Raw genomic sequence first — 16,631 nt, 5'->3', positions numbered from 1 at the left:
GACGCAGGCTTCGCGGCGAGGATCAATCGCGCAATCGCATGTGCTCACGTCCTTTGCACACCTGTCGACTCAGTTTGTCGCTTTCATTTCACATTTCGTACATATGTCCAGCATGATTCGCGGCTCTTGCTTGGGTCGCGGGAACTTGCGCCAGGCATTTTCGCCTGTAGGTGTAGGTGCCACCGCTGCGCTTCGCGTGGTCCGTGCCGCAAATCCTCAGCATCAGGGACAGCCTACGCGGCTTGGGAATGAGCGCGGCTTCACGGCAGTGGTGCGGTCGACGGATGAATCCACCACTGGTGTGGCAGCGACGAGTGATAAACGCGCTGGCCGTATGACCTACAAGCCGTTGAGCTATGGGGAAATGGTGAATGATGCCGTGGATGCCGTGTCGAATGCGATCAACGACGGCCTCAAACTGCTGGAGGTGGAGTTCCCCGCGTTGCCCACCAATATCGACGGTGCGTGAGCGCCCCGTGGCGGGCACGCAACGGCGCAGAGCCGAGCTCGAGGGGGCATAGCTTGCTGTGACTGTCTGAAGGGGATTCATCGGGGGCCATGAGTAAAGGCTTGTGGGGGTGGCCGCGTTTGCCGCAGCGGGGAAGATGCGCTGATTCCACCGGGGCCGCCCTTCCATACCCACCACTGCCCACCGCCTCGCATGACCCACTGCCACTTCCACCCGCAGCCTACAAGGGCGCCTCTGACCTGTTCATTGACTCCAACACCCAGCTGGCCCTAGCCGCTGCCAAACGCGTGAGTGCTGAAGGGGGCAGGCACAGGCCGCACGTTTAGAATGCAACACCGGGTCTCTGGCTGGGCTTGCCTTGAACCACATGCGGTTGAGCAGCTCCCGTTGTCTGTTGTCCTGCTCGCAGCTGTCGGCGCGCGGCCGGAAGGTCCACATCGTTCTGCCTGATGGAGGCGAGCACGCGCGCACGTGCAGGATGTGAGTAGCGTTGGGCTGTTACAGGGGGTAAGGCAGAGTGCTGTTATGAAATTGTTGCAGCTTTTACAGCCGGTTCACAACTCTGAGGGGTAGTATCACAGCACGGCAGCTGTGACTAACCACCGGGCTCTATGGTAGACGCTTGACGCTCCGGAGCCCAGACTCGAGGGACACGGGCAAGGGCCCGGGCAATGCCAGTGTCGCGGGGCAGAATGCCAACCAACGCGGCATCTACACCGCACGTGTCGCTTCCTCTCACGCTTGACACCAACTCGCGAAGCTTTACTAACGTGTATGCCCCGTACGCGCTTGCAAAGCAGTCCAGCGCACTCTGGGTACCTGTATGGTCTCCTGATAACCCATATGCTGCCCCCTTCACCCCACCCACAGCTTTAAGAACTCCATCCAGCTGGCGGAGGGTGTGACGGTGGGCCACCTACTGGAGGGCAACGCCCCCAACCCGCTGGCCGGCCTGTTCGGCGGCTCGGGGCCCGCCAGCAAGGAGGCGGGCGAGAAGGCGGACACTTACATCTTCATCAACGCCACCTGCGTGGAGCTGCTCAACGTGCGCACGTACATCGAAAAGGTGGGCGCGGGTCGGGTGGGCCGTTATCTGATGTCCAACGTTTGGGCGATGGCAAGGCTCAGCAGCCGGGCTAGCAGTATCGCCTCAGCCTATGCCTGCCACTGACCCCCAGGTCCCAGCAAGGGCCGGCTGTGCAGCACCTCCCGCGTATCTGCGGATCGCCCGGGGAATGCTCTCGTACACGTGCCCTCCGAACCACAACGGACATAGCCTCCTTATCCAACCCACACCCATGCGCCCGCCTTGTCTGCACGTGCACACGCACTCGCAGATGCCGGCCGGTTCTGACAAGGTAATGATCCTGTGGAACCTGGAGCTGGACTCGCTGCGCGGCGACCTGGGCCTGCCCGCATTCCCGCCCAAGGACCTGCAGTACCAGTTCCTGTGCCGCTTCCGGCCCGCCTTCTACCTGCGCCCGCGCGACTACTCCAAGTCGGTGCCTGTGCCGCCCTTCATCATCAACTACTCGGGCGCGTTGTTCCGCGAGTACCCCGGCCCCTGGCAGGTGGGTCAGTTGCGCAGCAGCCGACAGCTAGCGCAGGAGATGCGTCGGCTGGGCAAGCAGTGGGGCCAGCCGGTCCGCGGCATGGGGGGGGGGCTTGGGGGCGTCGTCTTCGTTCGCGGAATCGCGGCTGTGCCTGACGCGCGTGACCCAGCACCTTACACCACCGTCCCCATGCCGTCGCCCATGCAGGTGATGCTGAAGCAGGATGGCGGCGAGTACGCGTGCATCGCCGAGGACCGCGCGCGCTACAACCTGGGCGAGTTCAAGGAGGAGCTGACGGTGGCCATGGGCCTGGCCACGGAGGCGGAGGGCAGCACCATGCAGTTCCTGCGCCGCGGCGTCAAGACCAGCACCTGGTACGAGGATGACTACGAGCAGGAGAAGTTCCACGAGTGGCGCTTGTAAAGGAAAGTCGAGGAGGTTGTGGCAGCTTCGGGTGTGTTTGGGATCTAGCTTTGTCGCCGACGCGGTTCATGACCGGGTGGGGTTTGAGTGTTGCGCTGTGCAATTTTATGCGTTAAGAGTGACACGTTGAAAGCCACAGTGTCTTTCAGACTTGGGTGAGAGCGCCATGTAATTCCACTAGTACGCGCACTGGCTCGAACGATTTCCCTTAATGTGGCGGAAGACACCTCAACCTGCAGGCGTAGGGGGAAAGGGATGCACCCTGGCCGGTGTGGGGTGCCAGCGGGGTGTCTGTGACATGCCAGCGTCCTACACAACAGCGTCTTTGAATGAATGCAGATAGGAAATGCGGTGTGCTGCTTTGTAGTTGCGCAGGGCGAGGCGGACAGTTCGGGGTTGGATCCCATCCGGAGGTTGTGCATTTAAATCAGAGCCTAGAAGACGCCTGCATACATCGTTGAAATACATACTTCACCCATAACCTTGGACCGGCAATGCAGACTATACGCTCAGCACGCGTCTCCTCGCGACAGCCCGGCCTGCAAGTCGCTCCGGCTCAATGGCGAGCTGCACGTATAATTCCTCGCTTTCGCCAGTCGGAAGCTAATTATGGACTGGCCAGCTCCATTGTTCGCATTCCTTTGGAGGCTCCCGAGGTGTGTTGGGGAGCTATGCATTCCCTCAAACAATTTGAGGAGTTGCTTGCTCTGCGAGGGGCTTCTGCCAGTGCGCTGGCTTGGGATGCAGTACTAGTCGGCTAGAATAACCGGCTTTGCCTGTCGTTGCCGTTGCAGCTGCTGGGCCTGCCCAAAACTGCAACATTCAAGGACAGCGAGCTCAACTCGATTTACCAAGAGCTTGTCACCACAGCTGTGCAGTCAGAGTACAGCTATGTGACGGTCAATGCCCGGTAAGTGCAGCGGTTGTCGCCTTGAAGTCTCAGCCGTCGCCCCCACTGACCATCGTGGATGGGGTCTTGCATGTTGGCGGCCCACCGACGGTCCCAATCATGCTGTAACTGAACCCAATCCTTTCCCCAGTCTGGAGGTGCTCGACTACGCGCGCCGTGACATCATCAACAGCAAGGGCCGCGTACGGGATGTGAACGACATGGACATCCCTGCGGACCTGCTGCCCGGTGCCCTTGCGCTCATGGCCGAGGTGCGTGCTGGCCGTCAAGCAAATGCTACTCATGGCCCGTCAAATTGGCTCACGGTCTCCATCCCGGCATGGCTGGCTACAGCCATGAGCCTCTCTATGTACTCACGCCTTGTAACGATGGTTGTGCAGGTTGGTCAGTGTGAGCTAACCATCACCATCGGAGGTGAGCTGCTTGCCTCGCCCGACGGCCTGTCGCCGCTGGTGCAGAAGGACGTGCGCCTCAGCATGGCGCTCGCCAACTGCTACCTGGCCGGCAACTGCTTGGAGGAGGGACAGGTGAGACTAGCCATGTTGCTTATGCCGTATCCAGATGATGGTGTATTTGCTATCAGCTTTAGCACAGAAGCAAGGGGATGACGTGACGGCCGTTATGCCCCCATGCTGTGGGACTGTTCCGTTGCGGAGCAGGTCAGCCAGGGCTGTGCCTACCTGGAGGCCGCGCTACAGACCCTGGAGGGCGCCGGGGAGCCTGCACTTGCGCCTACCCTGGCCGCTGAGATTCGTGCTAGCCTTGCTTCCTTCCGCTTCAAGGCGGCCCTGGAGACGGTAGGTAGGGTAGGAGGGTAGCGTCAGTTAGATGTGCGCTGCAGGTGTATGTACGTGGAACTGGTTTAAACAAGAGCGTTTGCACGCGGCACGCATGATGCTGCATCACCCTCACGCTTTGCGCCCCGTGGTACTTGCAGCTGAGCGGGCCGCTTGGCGTCGGTAAGGTGGCAGAGGCGCGCAAGCGCGCTCTCCGGATCGTCCGCGACGCCATCCGCGCGCAGTCGGCAACCGCAGCCCCACAGGCGGACCCTCTGGCCAGCCTCAGCGCCCTGGGTAACCTGTCTAACCTGTCAAGCCTCGCAAATTTCAGCAGCCTCAGGAACCTTGTGGCGAGTGCCGCCGCACGTGGCTCAGCTGTGTCCACAGCATTCGCCGATGCGCCAAGCGCCGGGGCAGCCGCAGCTTCGGGCCCCGTGACGGCGGAGGCCATGGAGGCCCTGATGGGCATGCTGACCTGTGAAGAGGTGGTCGAGCTGTTGGAGTGGGAGCAGGTGGCCCGCACCCACGCCTCACTTAAGTGGTGAGCTTCATGCGTATTGTGCAGCCGGTCGATGTGGTCCTGCGCCGGAGATCAGAATGCATCTGACTGCTTGCCCCTGTCCTCGACAGGTACTATCCCGGCCTGCTGGAGGGCGTGAGTGTGGCGCACATTGTGCACGGCTTTGCGCATCGCCAGCCCGCCTACGTCAAGATGGGCCTCAGCCTGGTGCAGGTATGAAGACGCAGATGCTCATTTGTTTGAGGGAGTAGGGAATTTGCACGTACGCTCTTGGTAAGAATGCCCAGCAAATCCTTGTGAGCTGCATGCTGCGACTCCTTACCGCACCTGCAACCTGCATACCTATTTTTGGTCTACAGGAGCTGCCAAGCAACCCGGACCTGTGCGTGGTAGAGGCTGTGTGCCATGTGCTGCTGGGTGCCGTGCAGCAGGCGGAGACTGCACTCAAGCAAGCTGGCAAGGGGGCCCCCGCCTCTGAGCGGTACGTTGGTGGTAGTGGGGGGGTTATACATGCTGATGCCTTACCTAACCGGATCATGTGCACCACGCGGTTTGCAACTGGAATATCTCCGTCCAACCGTCATGCTCGGCCAGGGCTGAGGTCCCGGAGCTGTCCAACGGCGCGCTACCCGCCAGCCGTGATGCATACCGCTTCGTGTTGGCGGCCTCCAAGGGCTCTGACGACGGCCTCCTCCCAGGCCTGTGCATGCTCACGGAGCGCTGGCTGACCCAGGTACGGAAGTGACAACCGAACCTCAAGATCCCGTGATAGCGCCACGCGTGGCCCCATGCGCGTGGGTTGGTGCTGAATGCATAACGGCTGCTGGGCCACGCTGCCTGCAGGCTGCGTTTCCCTTCTTCCGCGACACATCCTCGCCGGACATGGAGCCCGCCTGCCTGGTGCGCTACTTTGACGACACGCGCGTGGAGACACTGCTGACCGTCTACGACTCCAAGAGCGGCGCGCAGCTGGCGGAGGCGGCGATGGGCGAGGCGTTCATCGCCATCAAAAAGGCGCTGCGCACCACCGCCGAGGCGGGGCTGCTCGCGTCAGGCGCCGTGCCAGGTGAGGGCGTGAAGGTGCCATGCAGTGCTGAGTAGGGCTGTGTCAGGCCTGGTTGCCTCCAGCAGGCGCCCTTAAGCTTGTAGTCACGTTGTGGTACTGTTCCTGACGGCTTCTGAAGCGCCTGACTGCAACGGTCTTGTGCATGTCCCCCATGGTGCACAGCCTCAGAAGTTGCCGCGGATCCTGAGCTGGCGGCGCGGCAGCGGCTGTACCGCCAGATGGCGGGTGGCTTTGCGCTGGTGGCAGCGTTCGCTGTCGGCTTGATGACACCGCCTGGGCAGCGCCTGATCGGGCGGGGGGAGAGTGTCCAGGTGTGTGCCTGTGAGGGGGTGTGCTCGCACGCACGCTTGTGGTCTTGCAGAAGTACACAGTGCCAGAACTTTTTGTGGTTTTAGCTTAACACTTTGTGGTGGCGCCGCTGTGTGCTTGTAGGCGGCGCTGATGCGGCAGCGGTCCACGCTGGTGCCGTGCACCGTGGCAGTTGAGGACTTCGATGCAATCGCGGCGCGCGGTATGCTGGAGCAGTGGCAGGTGGGTTCAGGAGCGTTGTCTTGGTAGTGAGCAGGTGCATGGCATACCGTCAGCGCTTTAATCCCAACTCACTCACAATCTGCTCCCGTCCATTTGGTTTGGCACGTCAAACTCAGGTGGCCAAGGCTTGGGCTCTGGGCCAGTACCATACTACTGACCAGCTGCCCAGCATCCTCGCGGAGCCGCTTCTGAGCGAGACGCTCGACAAGTTGTCCACACTGCGCGGCCACGGTGCACACATGCGCTTCAAGCTGCAGCGGCTGCAGGTGCGTGCCTGTGAAAGCACTCGTTGGGCAAGTGGCAGTCTTGTGCCGCCCTTGTCTGCACCACATGACGGCCGGAATAAGGAGCAGCGCTACATGCCTTGCCTTCAAGCATGGTTCAGGCGGACACATAACGATGTAACTAACCTGCACATGTAATGCATATGTGGCTGGGGTACAGGTGACTGGTCTGAAGCGTGTGACGCACAAGGGCGCACCCGCCTTCCGCATCAGTGCGGTGCTGGAGGAGTCTGCGGACCTTCACAAGAGTGCGGATGGCAAGGCCGTGGACGGCTACCATTGCTTCTATGATACCGAGTACACCGCTGTCCGTGGCAAGGACGGCGTGTGGCGCATGGCCAACAGCATCGTGATGCAGCGGGAGGCGTGATCTTCGTTGCAGAGCGAAGAACGTGATTTCCGGCTGTGTGCTTGAGCATAGGTAGTCTGGGCTCATTATGGGCTATGTCCGAGTGTACGTCCATGAAGGTTACAAGTGGTTGGCTCCCTGTGTCCATCGACACACAAAGGAGGGCGTGTGCCTGCTTGACTGCAGTTCAGGCTCAATATGTCGGGTGGCGAAACACCTAAGCTGTATTGTCAGGGACCAGAGGTTATGACGGAGAGAAACAGCAGCGTGTGCACTCCGCAAAACTCCAGACGACTCCAGTGTCTTGGGCATTTAATAAACCGGAGGCAGAGAAAGCGCGATGCGGGCAACGGAGCAGGCTCTGTCGGGGCTACACGAAGCGAGTATGGGCAGGATGTGTAACTGAGGTCTGTTGGATCAGGCTTTTATGCGTGCCATAAGGGCGTGAATCCTGCTCTATACCGTTATGGGTACCGTATAATGGCTCACCAACAACATTGTGCATGCGGGCTGTAGCAGAGGGGTGGTATGGGGTATAGGATTGGTCCCGCCGCCGGTCACCCCTCCGTGGATTGGATTGGCCACAGTAGGATTGGACCCGGCACTTAAGGATTGGGTTTGACCGGCCAAGGATTGGAACACCACTTTTGGGGATTGGGTTTGGGACGGCAGGGATTGGAACCAGGCTTCCAGGGATTGGGATAGGAACGGCGAGGATTGGAACCCGGACCTCAGGGATTGGGATTGGAGGTCGCGGCACATAGGATAGCAAGTCGGTCTATCCTGGGGTGACCAGAGGATCGGTAGGATCGGTACCCCATACCACCCCTCCGGCTGTAGCTCCAGCTGTGGTGCCGCATAGCCAGCGAGCGTTGAAGTGCGCTTCATCCGCGTGATGCCCCAATGATACGGTATGCGATAAGATGCCAGGCGCGCAAGCCCAAGTCACACAGGCGCGTGTGCTGGGCTTGAGGCTACGATAGGGATTCACCACCTCGGTACGGCTCTTCGGCTGGGCCACAGGGCCAGAGCCGCCTAACCTGGCACCCGACCTTGACCCGACTCACCGGAGCCAGTCACCGCCACCTTTCAACCTACGCCACGTCCTTATGCCTCGCAAAGGGGTAAACAAAGGGGTAAGCTTTGCCAGACTTTGACCCCATGCCTGAACCTGATAGAGCTGAACGCAAGCGTTCAAGACCTGCTTTCATGTTCAAAACAGTGGGGTTTTGGGCTGAGCCCCCTGAGCGAAGCGATCCAGGGGGGCGAAGCCCCTTAGGGTTGCCCCTGTCCGTGCCTGCCTGCCTGCCTGCCTGCCTGCCTGCCTGCCTGCCTGCCTGCCTGCCTGCCTGCCTGCCTGCCTGCCTGCCTGCCTGCCTGCCTGCCTGCCTGCCTGCCTGCCTGCCTGCCTGCCTGCCTGCCTGCCTGCCTGCCTGCCTGCCTGCCTGCCTGCCTGCCTGCCTGCCTGCGTGGGTCGACAAAATTACCATACCGGCGCAAACGGCGAGTATTATGTACTTATTCCCATGTAGAAAATAGGCGGCAGGAAAAACTCGGCCGGAGCGGGAAGCGACCGTTGACGGCAGCGGCCCTGGGCCCAGCAGTTGCGGCGTGCATGTGCGTAGTGGAGGGGGCGAGCAAGGCCACGTGGAGGAGGAGAGCGCGGCGCCGCCCGAGAAGCGGCGCCGGCACGCAGGTTGAAGCCGGCCGGTGTCTAGTTCGGTCTTTGCTGGCGAGCATAGCACAGCACAGTATATGGAAGGCCGCACGCGGCTTCCTTCCGTCCCTGGCATGCGGTATTTGGGCGTGCACCCGCCCAAACCTGCACCTGCCCCCTCCCCTGCCCAAAACTGCGCCCGCCCAAACCTGCACCCGCCCAAACCTGCCCAAACCTGCACCTGCCCAAACCTGCACCCGCCCAAACCTGCACCCGCCCCTGCCCAAATCTGCACCCGCCCAAACCTACATTTGCACCGGCCCCTGCCCAAACCTGCACCCGCCCAAACCTGGAATGGGGTCGAACATCCGCCTCATCACCGCGTGCGTGGAGGACGGCACGCCATGGCCAGCTGTGCTGAGCAGGCCACCCAAGCGGCGCGGCTGGATTAGTGGCAGTGGCGTCCGGATTAGCGATGGCGGGTGATGGGGTGCGTGTGTGCAGAGTCCGGAGGACAGGGCACTTGTCAGGGCACTTGTCCTGTCCTCGAGCCGTCTGGCCTAGGCCCGTGATGTGAGGAGCTAGATAGGTCGACCCTGTCTTTGCGCTAGCCCTCTTCCACGGTTACACCGTCCTGAGAGGTCGTCTGTCCTAGGAACAAGCTCAGCACATTGTTCGTGTATGAGGACGCCGCGTTGGCGAGAGCCACGGATGGCCCTAAATGGTGCATGTCGCACCCGTAGCGGGCACTATCGCGGTACGTGAATATCATTACAGTCTCTCCTGGGGATGTATTCCCATCCTCCAATCCTGATGCACTCGTTCCGCGCGCTCGTGTCCTCTAATCAATAAAGCAATGACGCAAACACCCGAGTCATGTCAAACACGCATGGACGTGCCATCAAGAAATGCGCCCGTGCGTGTAACGTTGCTTCACAAGTCATGTCCTCAGTCCGTATGTACCGCACGGTTCCGTACGCCATATGTACATGCCAACTACTTTTGGTCTAGTGAAATAAATGAAGGTACCCGTGCACACCATGTCGGTACAGCAGCAAGCGCGGTAAAAGTCTCGACGCGTGAAGTATGCGGCCCCCGCTTGTATGACGTAAAAAACATTTGTGTCGTTGATGCCACGAACAGAGCAGAGGTGTCACTGGACGCAACTACGTGCCAGGTGCGTCTTTGGAGACGTCCTCCGCCCGCACCTGAGGTCAGCTCGCGCACCTACTCGCCGCAGGGGGTAAATCGGTACCTTTGCATGAAACGCACGAACAAACATCCGTATCCGTGTGCACGGGAGGCACTCATTAACTGAACACAATCCATTTACGCTGCACACTACGCCACACGCTGACAACACGCACATGACTTGACTCGTTGCAACCAGAAATCCCCTCCATCTTGGCCTTCCTCGCCCTCCTGCTGCCTCAGTCATTTAGCATCACAACCTTATCGTACGCGGAATTCGTCATACTTACCGTGCTGCTTGTCGTGCGATCGTCAGCATCACCAGAATCACCGCACAACCCTTGGATCACGATGCATGCGACGCAACAGACCATTCTCCCGCGTGTAATCCACACTATCTGGTCGCATGCATACCCTTGCAAACCCGTAAACGGCATAATCTAATTGCTCACCTGCTAGAATCCCCCGTCTGTCCGCGGCAGTCATTGTCAGCTCTATCCCAGTCCTAATTTTTGCATGCCAACCATACCCGACAAGCGACTGCCAGTCAACTTGGTGCGACCATGCCCAGCCTTCGTACCGCGTCAAATATCCCGTTCGCACAAAATCTTTACTGTGGTCGGATCACTCGGCTGCCCCGAACAAGCGCTAAGTGAAAAGAAGCCCGCCCCAAGTCCCGTACTGCACCTTCCTCACATATCGTGCCCCACGTGGTTGTACACGGACACGTTCTCACCTGTTTTGCGGTCCCCAGTGCGGAACGCGCAAAGAGAGCTTTCGACAAGAGCAAATTCACACGCACCACCAGTCACACACGCGCAGCTGCAGCGCCGGCGGACATCACCAGGCGGGATATGTACGCGCTGCCCGCCATATGCCAGGCACCCGCCTGACCAACCCAGTTGGCCCCCATCTGGCGACCAGCCTGCCCAGCACACGTCAACTACACGAACGGAACAGATGAAACAAGGACACATGCATCACGTTTTAGGGACAGTCAGCACGCATTATACACGGCATAAAAGTAGCGGCCGGCGTGCGCACGAACACACCGCCTCAACCGTCCCCAACGACCTACAGACTAAACACCTGAGCCCTCCAAGCCGGCCTGCCTACGCTGGCCGAACTGGGCCTCGCACCTGTTACCTTCAGCCCGCCCGAAGGTGGTGTATCATCGCGAGCACTGTGGCACAGGGGGAGCGCTCAAGCCGCGAAGCGGCTTTTGCCGGGCGTCTTTCGGTTGGCGCCCACGGTCGTACTGGTCTGCTGCGCCTGCCACACCGGCTTTAGAGAGGTGTTACCCGCAGGGAAGCCCGCCGGCGGCCGGCCCATGTTGGCAGCACACACGCTAGCGCTGCGCTGCACCAAGCCCAGGTCCTCGCTCTCCGCCAGCTCGTTGACGCTGCCGGTGCGCGGCACGTGTTGCAGGCTGGCGAAGGACGCCACGGATATGCTGCTACTGGCGCTGGCGCCGCTGTCGTTGCGGACGTAGGTGCGTTCCTGCGGCACAGCCTGGTCCATGGAGCCCGCTGAGGAGTCCCGGCTAGGGTACTGTGAAGCCGTGAGCCGGTTCGGCGCGGTGCTTGGGTCGCTGCCGCCCGCCTCTAGGCCCGGCTCGCTGGACTCCAGGCTCATCTGCAATTGCCGGTCCAACGAGCTGGAGCCTGAGCGGGCAGGGTGCGGCGCATCGTTCGCGTCCGCGTCCGCTCCCGAAGGCCCCACTGAGCCCTCAGCATCGGCTGACCCGTATTGCTTCCGCAGCTCCCGATCGTGCGGCGACTCACAGCCGGCATCGCTGCAGCCCGGCACCGACTTCCGCTTGTAGTGAGGGGCCGGCTTGACGTCGTGATCCTGTGCAAATGGGCCAAGTATGCGAGCCTTTGCTGCGGTGCACGAAAGCTGAGCCTTGATTGTTTACCATGGCCCAACAGCTGCATTGTCCCGGCCGCACATGAGCATAAGTGTCCACAATGAGCATGTCGATAGAAGCCCCGTCCTTCCCTGCACTCACCAGGTGCCCGACAGAGTTGGGGCCGTCGCCAGTGCTGAGGGCTTTCCGCGGCGAGCTGGCAGGTGAGAGGAACAGCCGGTTGGGCACCACGCTGTTGGGCTTCAGCGCCGTGCCCGCCTTCGAAATGTCGGACCTGTTCATGCAGGTCATTGAATACCGGTTAGCCGGACGTGGAAGCCCAGTGAAGCCCTGACTGTGGCATACATTAGGCGCCGCCAACGGCGAGGTTGTCTACTGGTAAAGGCCCCCCGGCAGAATCACACCGTGCACGGTGTTGCCCAGTCTCACCAGCTCGCCACTAGCCACGACTTCAGTAGCCCCGCCGTGACCGTGCTGCCGCACTGTGCTGCTGTGTCTGGCACCTTTCCCCCGAAGTAATGCCGCAGCCAACTGTGCTGCAACAGGTCCTCCGCTGTCGGCCGCGCACCGGGCAGCTTCGTGAGCGCCTGCGCCACGAAGTCGCGCGCGTACTGCGATATGTGCACCGGGTACCCCGACGCTGAGCCGCTCATGATCAGGCGAGCGGTCTCCTGCGGGTCGTCCACCTCGAACGGCGGCCGCCCCACCAGCAGTTCGTACACCAGCACGCCCGTAGCCCAGATGTCCACCTTCTCGTCATAAGTCTTCGCGCCGTCGCTGGGCGACGGCGCGCTCTGCGTGTCCGCGTCCTCGTTTGCCGGGATGCTGAGCACCTCGGGCGCCTGCGCAACACCGCCTTAGGTTGATACTGCGCAGTCGGGTACCGCCCATTATTGACAATGCGCGTGTAGATGCTATCTGCCGATGAATCTACGACCAGACCGCGACCCACCATGTAGTCCAGCGTGCCCACGCGCTCCGTCATGCGGTCCTGGAACTTGTGCCCCGCCAGCCCAAAGTCACCCAGAGCAATCTCCCCGTCCTCTGTGATGAAGATGTTTTCGGGTTTTATGTCCCGGTGCACGATGTGCAGCTTGTGCAGTTGCTGTAGCACGCACAGCAGCGGGAACACAATCTGCAGGGAACGCAGCGACAGGTGGTGGAGGGTTAAGCGACACGCTGGTCGGCAGCCGTCGGCAGCCGTCGTGTCCCAACCACGGCGCCGAGGTCTCGACACGGCCAAAAAAGCCCCATTAACCCAGTTGTATACAATGCCGGTTGCAAACCGGGCACAACAGGGTTTGGGGACGCTGCCAACGCCGCGCTACGAAGAGTCACCATGGCATGCGACTCAGTTTGCGTCCGGCCGAACCCCGGCGCTACCTTGCCAAGCAGCCCCAGTCAGTACTGCAGACAAAATTACGTACAATCCTGCCTACCGCGGCCAAGTCCTTACCTTGGTGACCACAAACTCCTCGTGCAGGGTCCCGCGGTTGCGCATCAGCAGCTGGTAGAGGTCTCCGCGCATGCACGCCTCAAACACCAGGTATATCATGGTTTTGTCCTCGAAAGCCGCCAGCAGGGCCACAACGCCCTTAGTCCTGCGGGCGGTGCAAACAACCTCAGCTCATGGGACCATGTGCGTCGCCAATAACGGTCCGAACGCCCTGTCCCCACGCACCCTGTGTCGCGGAAGAATCTGAGCAGTCCAATTTCCCTCCGAACATTGTTAAGCTGCCGCGGCTTGAGCGAGTCGCGGTTGTATCCCTTTATCACGCAGGTGCGCCCGGTGCGCTTGCAGACAGCCGACCATACAGTCGAGTGCCTGCATATATGAACGAATGGGCTGATGACGGTGAGCGGACCAGGCTGGGCCAGCGTTGCACCCGGGACCACTCGCGAGCCATTCGCCGTTTTGCAGCGCCTCAGATTCGCCGCGGCGTCTCACCTGCCCTGGTGTAGTGTTGTGAGGTCCCGAAAGCAGCTCAAGTCCGTGTAGATGTGGCCCGGCGAGCTCGAGGGCTCCGGCTCAAGCGTGAACACACACTCGCGCTCTGCCTCGTCCACATTCCGGTTATGGTGCTTGTGTTCACGAGAGGGCGCCTCCTCGTCGAGTCGCCTGCAAGGCCCAAACGGCATTGCTCAACAAATCGTTCTCTGTCAACAAGCCCCCCGGCGCCAGGCGCGCGACTGTGCTTGACTAACCCGCTGACATCGAGCCTCAACGTTGCCATATGCTGTCTGCTTTGGCCGACATGTGAGTAGAAAAGCTGGGCGCGAGGGTCTTCCTCCTAGACTGAAAGCGTAATTTCGCCTTTCTGGTCTGCCTAGTGAGAATAATTCATGTATTGTGTTAGCTATGCAAGTCTGTGCGGGTATGTTTCTGTAACTGATCAGGTAGGCTCGGAGCGGCGCAAATCCGCATCATGTTCAAGTGTTCAACCGGGCGCTTTTGCAATGCCCTACATAGTTACCTTATACAGCTCATAGTAATATCCCTGTGCGAACTCAGATTGATTAGAGAAGGCCAAGATACGCCCTAACCCCTAAGGGGACTTTCAACGCGGTCATGAGTCCTGCAGCCTCAGACCGGCCCAAGGTCGGGGTGGGAGTCCTCCTCTTCAAAGGCGAAAATGTTCTTGTCGGGAAAAGGTATGCTGGGAGGTCCTACCCGAGGCGCCACACGTGCACGGACGGCGGTAGGAGAGGGCAAGGGGCAGAGTGGCCGCACGCCCAGACCACAGCATCCAGTAGTTTGCCGACGCGTGACAGGGACGGTTTGGTGTGGGCTCGCTTCCTGACTCGGTACCGCATCTTTTTTGTCGTCTTTCCCGCCAAACCTTACATGCAGACGGCTGCAATGTCCTTGAATGCGTTTGCCATTGTCACACACCGTGTAGGAAGGGCTCTCATGGATCCGGAACCTTTGCGTTGCCTGGGGGTCATCTCGAGCTAGGGGAAAGCTTTGAGCAGTGTGCCATCAGGTAAACGGAACGGATAAGCATTTGGGAGGGCATCTCACGTAGAAAGGCTTTCGAGACTTTCCCAAGTCACAGCAGCTGCTGTGAGCTGCGATTGAGTATGTTTTTTAGGGTGCTTCGTCTTGTGGACGGCCGGTAGGTATGCAGTACGACAAGAAAGGTGGCTGTCCCTTTCAAGGAAAACGAGAGTACGGCAGAGGAATAGTCGCCATGGAGTTTGGGTTTGTTGATAAAAACATCTGAGCACGCTTGCCTTGTCTGCAGGGAGGTGCTGGAGGAGACAGGTGTGCAAATACGGGATCCTGTGTTTGCTTACGCAACAAACACCGTCTTCAACGCCACCACCCACTACGTCACAATTTTCATGCGCGTTGATGTCGAGCCGGTAAGCCTTCGGGACTCATACTTCGATTTGTCAGAGGGCACGTCGTGCACACGGCTGGGCACCCTTGGAGCCACCGCTCAAGAGCGGGAAGCCCGGGTGGCACTGAGTCCGGTAGCTTGGCGTTTGTAGGTGGGCCAGCCGTCCAGCCCACACCTGCCCACGCACGCCTTGACTACGCTGGGTCATTTGTAACATGCACAGGGCGTGGAGGCCAAGCTGATGGAGCCAGACAAGTGCGAGGGCTGGACTTGGGTGCCGTGGGACAGCATACCCGAGCCCATGTTTGAGCCGCTCCTGGCGCTGAAGGAAAGCCGTTACCAGCCGTTCGGATGAGGCAGCTGGAGAAGTGAGCGGCGGAAGGAGGAGCGGCGTCCTAACACCATGCTGAAGTCAACGTGCGTGTTAGCGCGCGGCACGTTGGCAGCATAGACCACGGTGCAAGGATTTGAGTGCAGTGGATACATCGCCGCTGCACACGAGCGCACCTACCCCACAGCTCGGTGGCTGAGTCACAGCCCCTGGTCTGGGACTGCACTAGGCCAAGATGATTTATAAGAGCCCGCGCACCTGTGCTGGAGTGCGTGCGTTAGTGCCAAGCGGTTTGCTTGTTGGCAATCAAAGATCGGGACACACTTGTCATACCGTGTCCAGGGCCCATCTGCGTGTACGGTACTTGAATACGGTATGCAATGTGCATCATAGTTGGCAGGTAGTCAAGCTAGTGTCAGCGCCGGATTATAGTGCATCGCAGCAACCAGTTCTTGGTGTGTCCAGGTGTGTCCAATGGCCAGGCAACGGATGACCTAGGGTCGAGAGGATGTGCCTGTCACGCGCCGCCAACGAAGTTGGAGATTGTGAGTCACGTGCTTGTGCGGTGTACGGAATGCAGTCACCTGTGCGCTTGTAGTGGATCTGTGGATGTGGCTTTAGAGCAGGAATGCAAGATACATTGCAGAAGACGGACCCAACTAGGTTCGCTGCTCTGCTCGGTGCCATTTGGGAACATGGGAGTAGGAGGCAGGGCGGGGTAGTTCCGCCAAATGTTCACCCCATGATTCAAATGAAAAGAGCTTGGCGAGAGCGCTCAGAATCTGCTTTCAGAGTTTTAATCAGGGTAGAAATGCGATGTTCCAAAGTTCAGGGTCGGTCCTCAGTCTTGGGCGAAACCGGGGTCCCCAAGGTTGCATCACGCGGCATGTGTGTGTGCGTGCATGCGTGTGTGTGTGTGTGTGTGTGTGTGTGTGTGTGTGTGTGTGTGTGTGTGTGTGTGTGTGTGTGTGTGTGTGTGTGTATATATGTGTGTGTGTGTATATATATGTGTGTGTGTGTGTGTCTAAACGCTGTTCCTGCTTTCCCGCCTTCCCTGCTGTTCCTGCTTTCCCGCCTTCCTGCTGTTCCTGCTTTCCCGTGTGAGTTCCTGCCTTCCCTGCTTTCCCGCCTTCCCTGCCTCGCTGTTACAAAAACGCAGAAACCCCCTCGTCCGCAGCCACCCACTGAGCCACCAAGGGCCCCCTCCCCTCCTCGTCCGCAGCCACCCACTGAGCCCAATAGCATAACACAAGCACTAGCACACACCAGCATGCATATACTCGAGTATTTGCAGAACGTTTGGCCTCTGGCGTGTGGCGCAGTGGCGGCATGTCCGGCCACATCGGCATCCGTT

At 60.0% G+C, this 16,631-nt stretch overlaps 4 protein-coding genes across 4 annotated transcripts; 3 read left to right on the top strand and 1 right to left on the bottom strand.

Annotated features, from left to right (window-relative positions):
- Positions 1 to 98: 98 nt before the first annotated feature.
- CHLRE_03g184550v5 (uncharacterized protein) lies at positions 99 to 2,629 on the top strand. Its single transcript, XM_001691935.2, has 6 exons — positions 99 to 461; positions 689 to 756; positions 879 to 949; positions 1,340 to 1,535; positions 1,807 to 2,040; positions 2,230 to 2,629. The coding sequence occupies exons 1-6, from the start codon at positions 335 to 337 to the stop codon at positions 2,443 to 2,445; spliced, it is 912 nt and encodes a 303-aa protein (XP_001691987.2). The 5' UTR covers positions 99 to 334; the 3' UTR covers positions 2,446 to 2,629.
- A 49-nt stretch (positions 2,630 to 2,678) lies between these two features.
- CHLRE_03g184500v5 (uncharacterized protein) lies at positions 2,679 to 7,804 on the top strand. Its single transcript, XM_001691934.2, has 14 exons — positions 2,679 to 3,101; positions 3,240 to 3,355; positions 3,486 to 3,606; positions 3,736 to 3,882; positions 4,015 to 4,152; positions 4,293 to 4,675; positions 4,765 to 4,867; positions 5,014 to 5,135; positions 5,249 to 5,387; positions 5,498 to 5,720; positions 5,883 to 6,031; positions 6,153 to 6,251; positions 6,368 to 6,517; positions 6,696 to 7,804. Exons 1-14 carry the CDS (start codon positions 2,940 to 2,942, stop codon positions 6,903 to 6,905), a joined length of 2,262 nt encoding a protein of 753 aa, XP_001691986.1. The 5' UTR covers positions 2,679 to 2,939; the 3' UTR covers positions 6,906 to 7,804.
- Positions 7,805 to 9,300: 1,496 nt separating this feature from the next.
- On the bottom strand, positions 9,301 to 13,948 carry CHLRE_03g184450v5 (uncharacterized protein). Its single transcript, XM_043061088.1, has 8 exons — positions 13,808 to 13,948; positions 13,551 to 13,721; positions 13,284 to 13,427; positions 13,059 to 13,203; positions 12,555 to 12,737; positions 12,032 to 12,444; positions 11,744 to 11,876; positions 9,301 to 11,583 (listed from the first exon to the last, which is right to left on the bottom strand). Exons 1-8 carry the CDS (start codon positions 13,834 to 13,836, stop codon positions 10,936 to 10,938), a joined length of 1,866 nt encoding a protein of 621 aa, XP_042926217.1. The 5' UTR covers positions 13,837 to 13,948; the 3' UTR covers positions 9,301 to 10,935.
- A 128-nt stretch (positions 13,949 to 14,076) lies between these two features.
- Positions 14,077 to 16,091, top strand: CHLRE_03g184400v5 (uncharacterized protein). The gene is made up of 4 exons (XM_043061087.1): positions 14,077 to 14,254; positions 14,503 to 14,586; positions 14,848 to 14,968; positions 15,170 to 16,091. Exons 1-4 carry the CDS (start codon positions 14,172 to 14,174, stop codon positions 15,299 to 15,301), a joined length of 420 nt encoding a protein of 139 aa, XP_042926216.1. The 5' UTR covers positions 14,077 to 14,171; the 3' UTR covers positions 15,302 to 16,091.
- The last annotated feature ends 540 nt before the right edge of the window (positions 16,092 to 16,631 follow it).

Source organism: Chlamydomonas reinhardtii, chromosome 3 (genome assembly GCF_000002595.2).
Source record: "Chlamydomonas reinhardtii strain CC-503 cw92 mt+ chromosome 3, whole genome shotgun sequence".
Lineage (NCBI taxonomy): Eukaryota > Viridiplantae > Chlorophyta > Chlorophyceae > Chlamydomonadales > Chlamydomonadaceae > Chlamydomonas > Chlamydomonas reinhardtii.
This window is presented reverse-complemented; position numbering and strand designations above follow the sequence as displayed.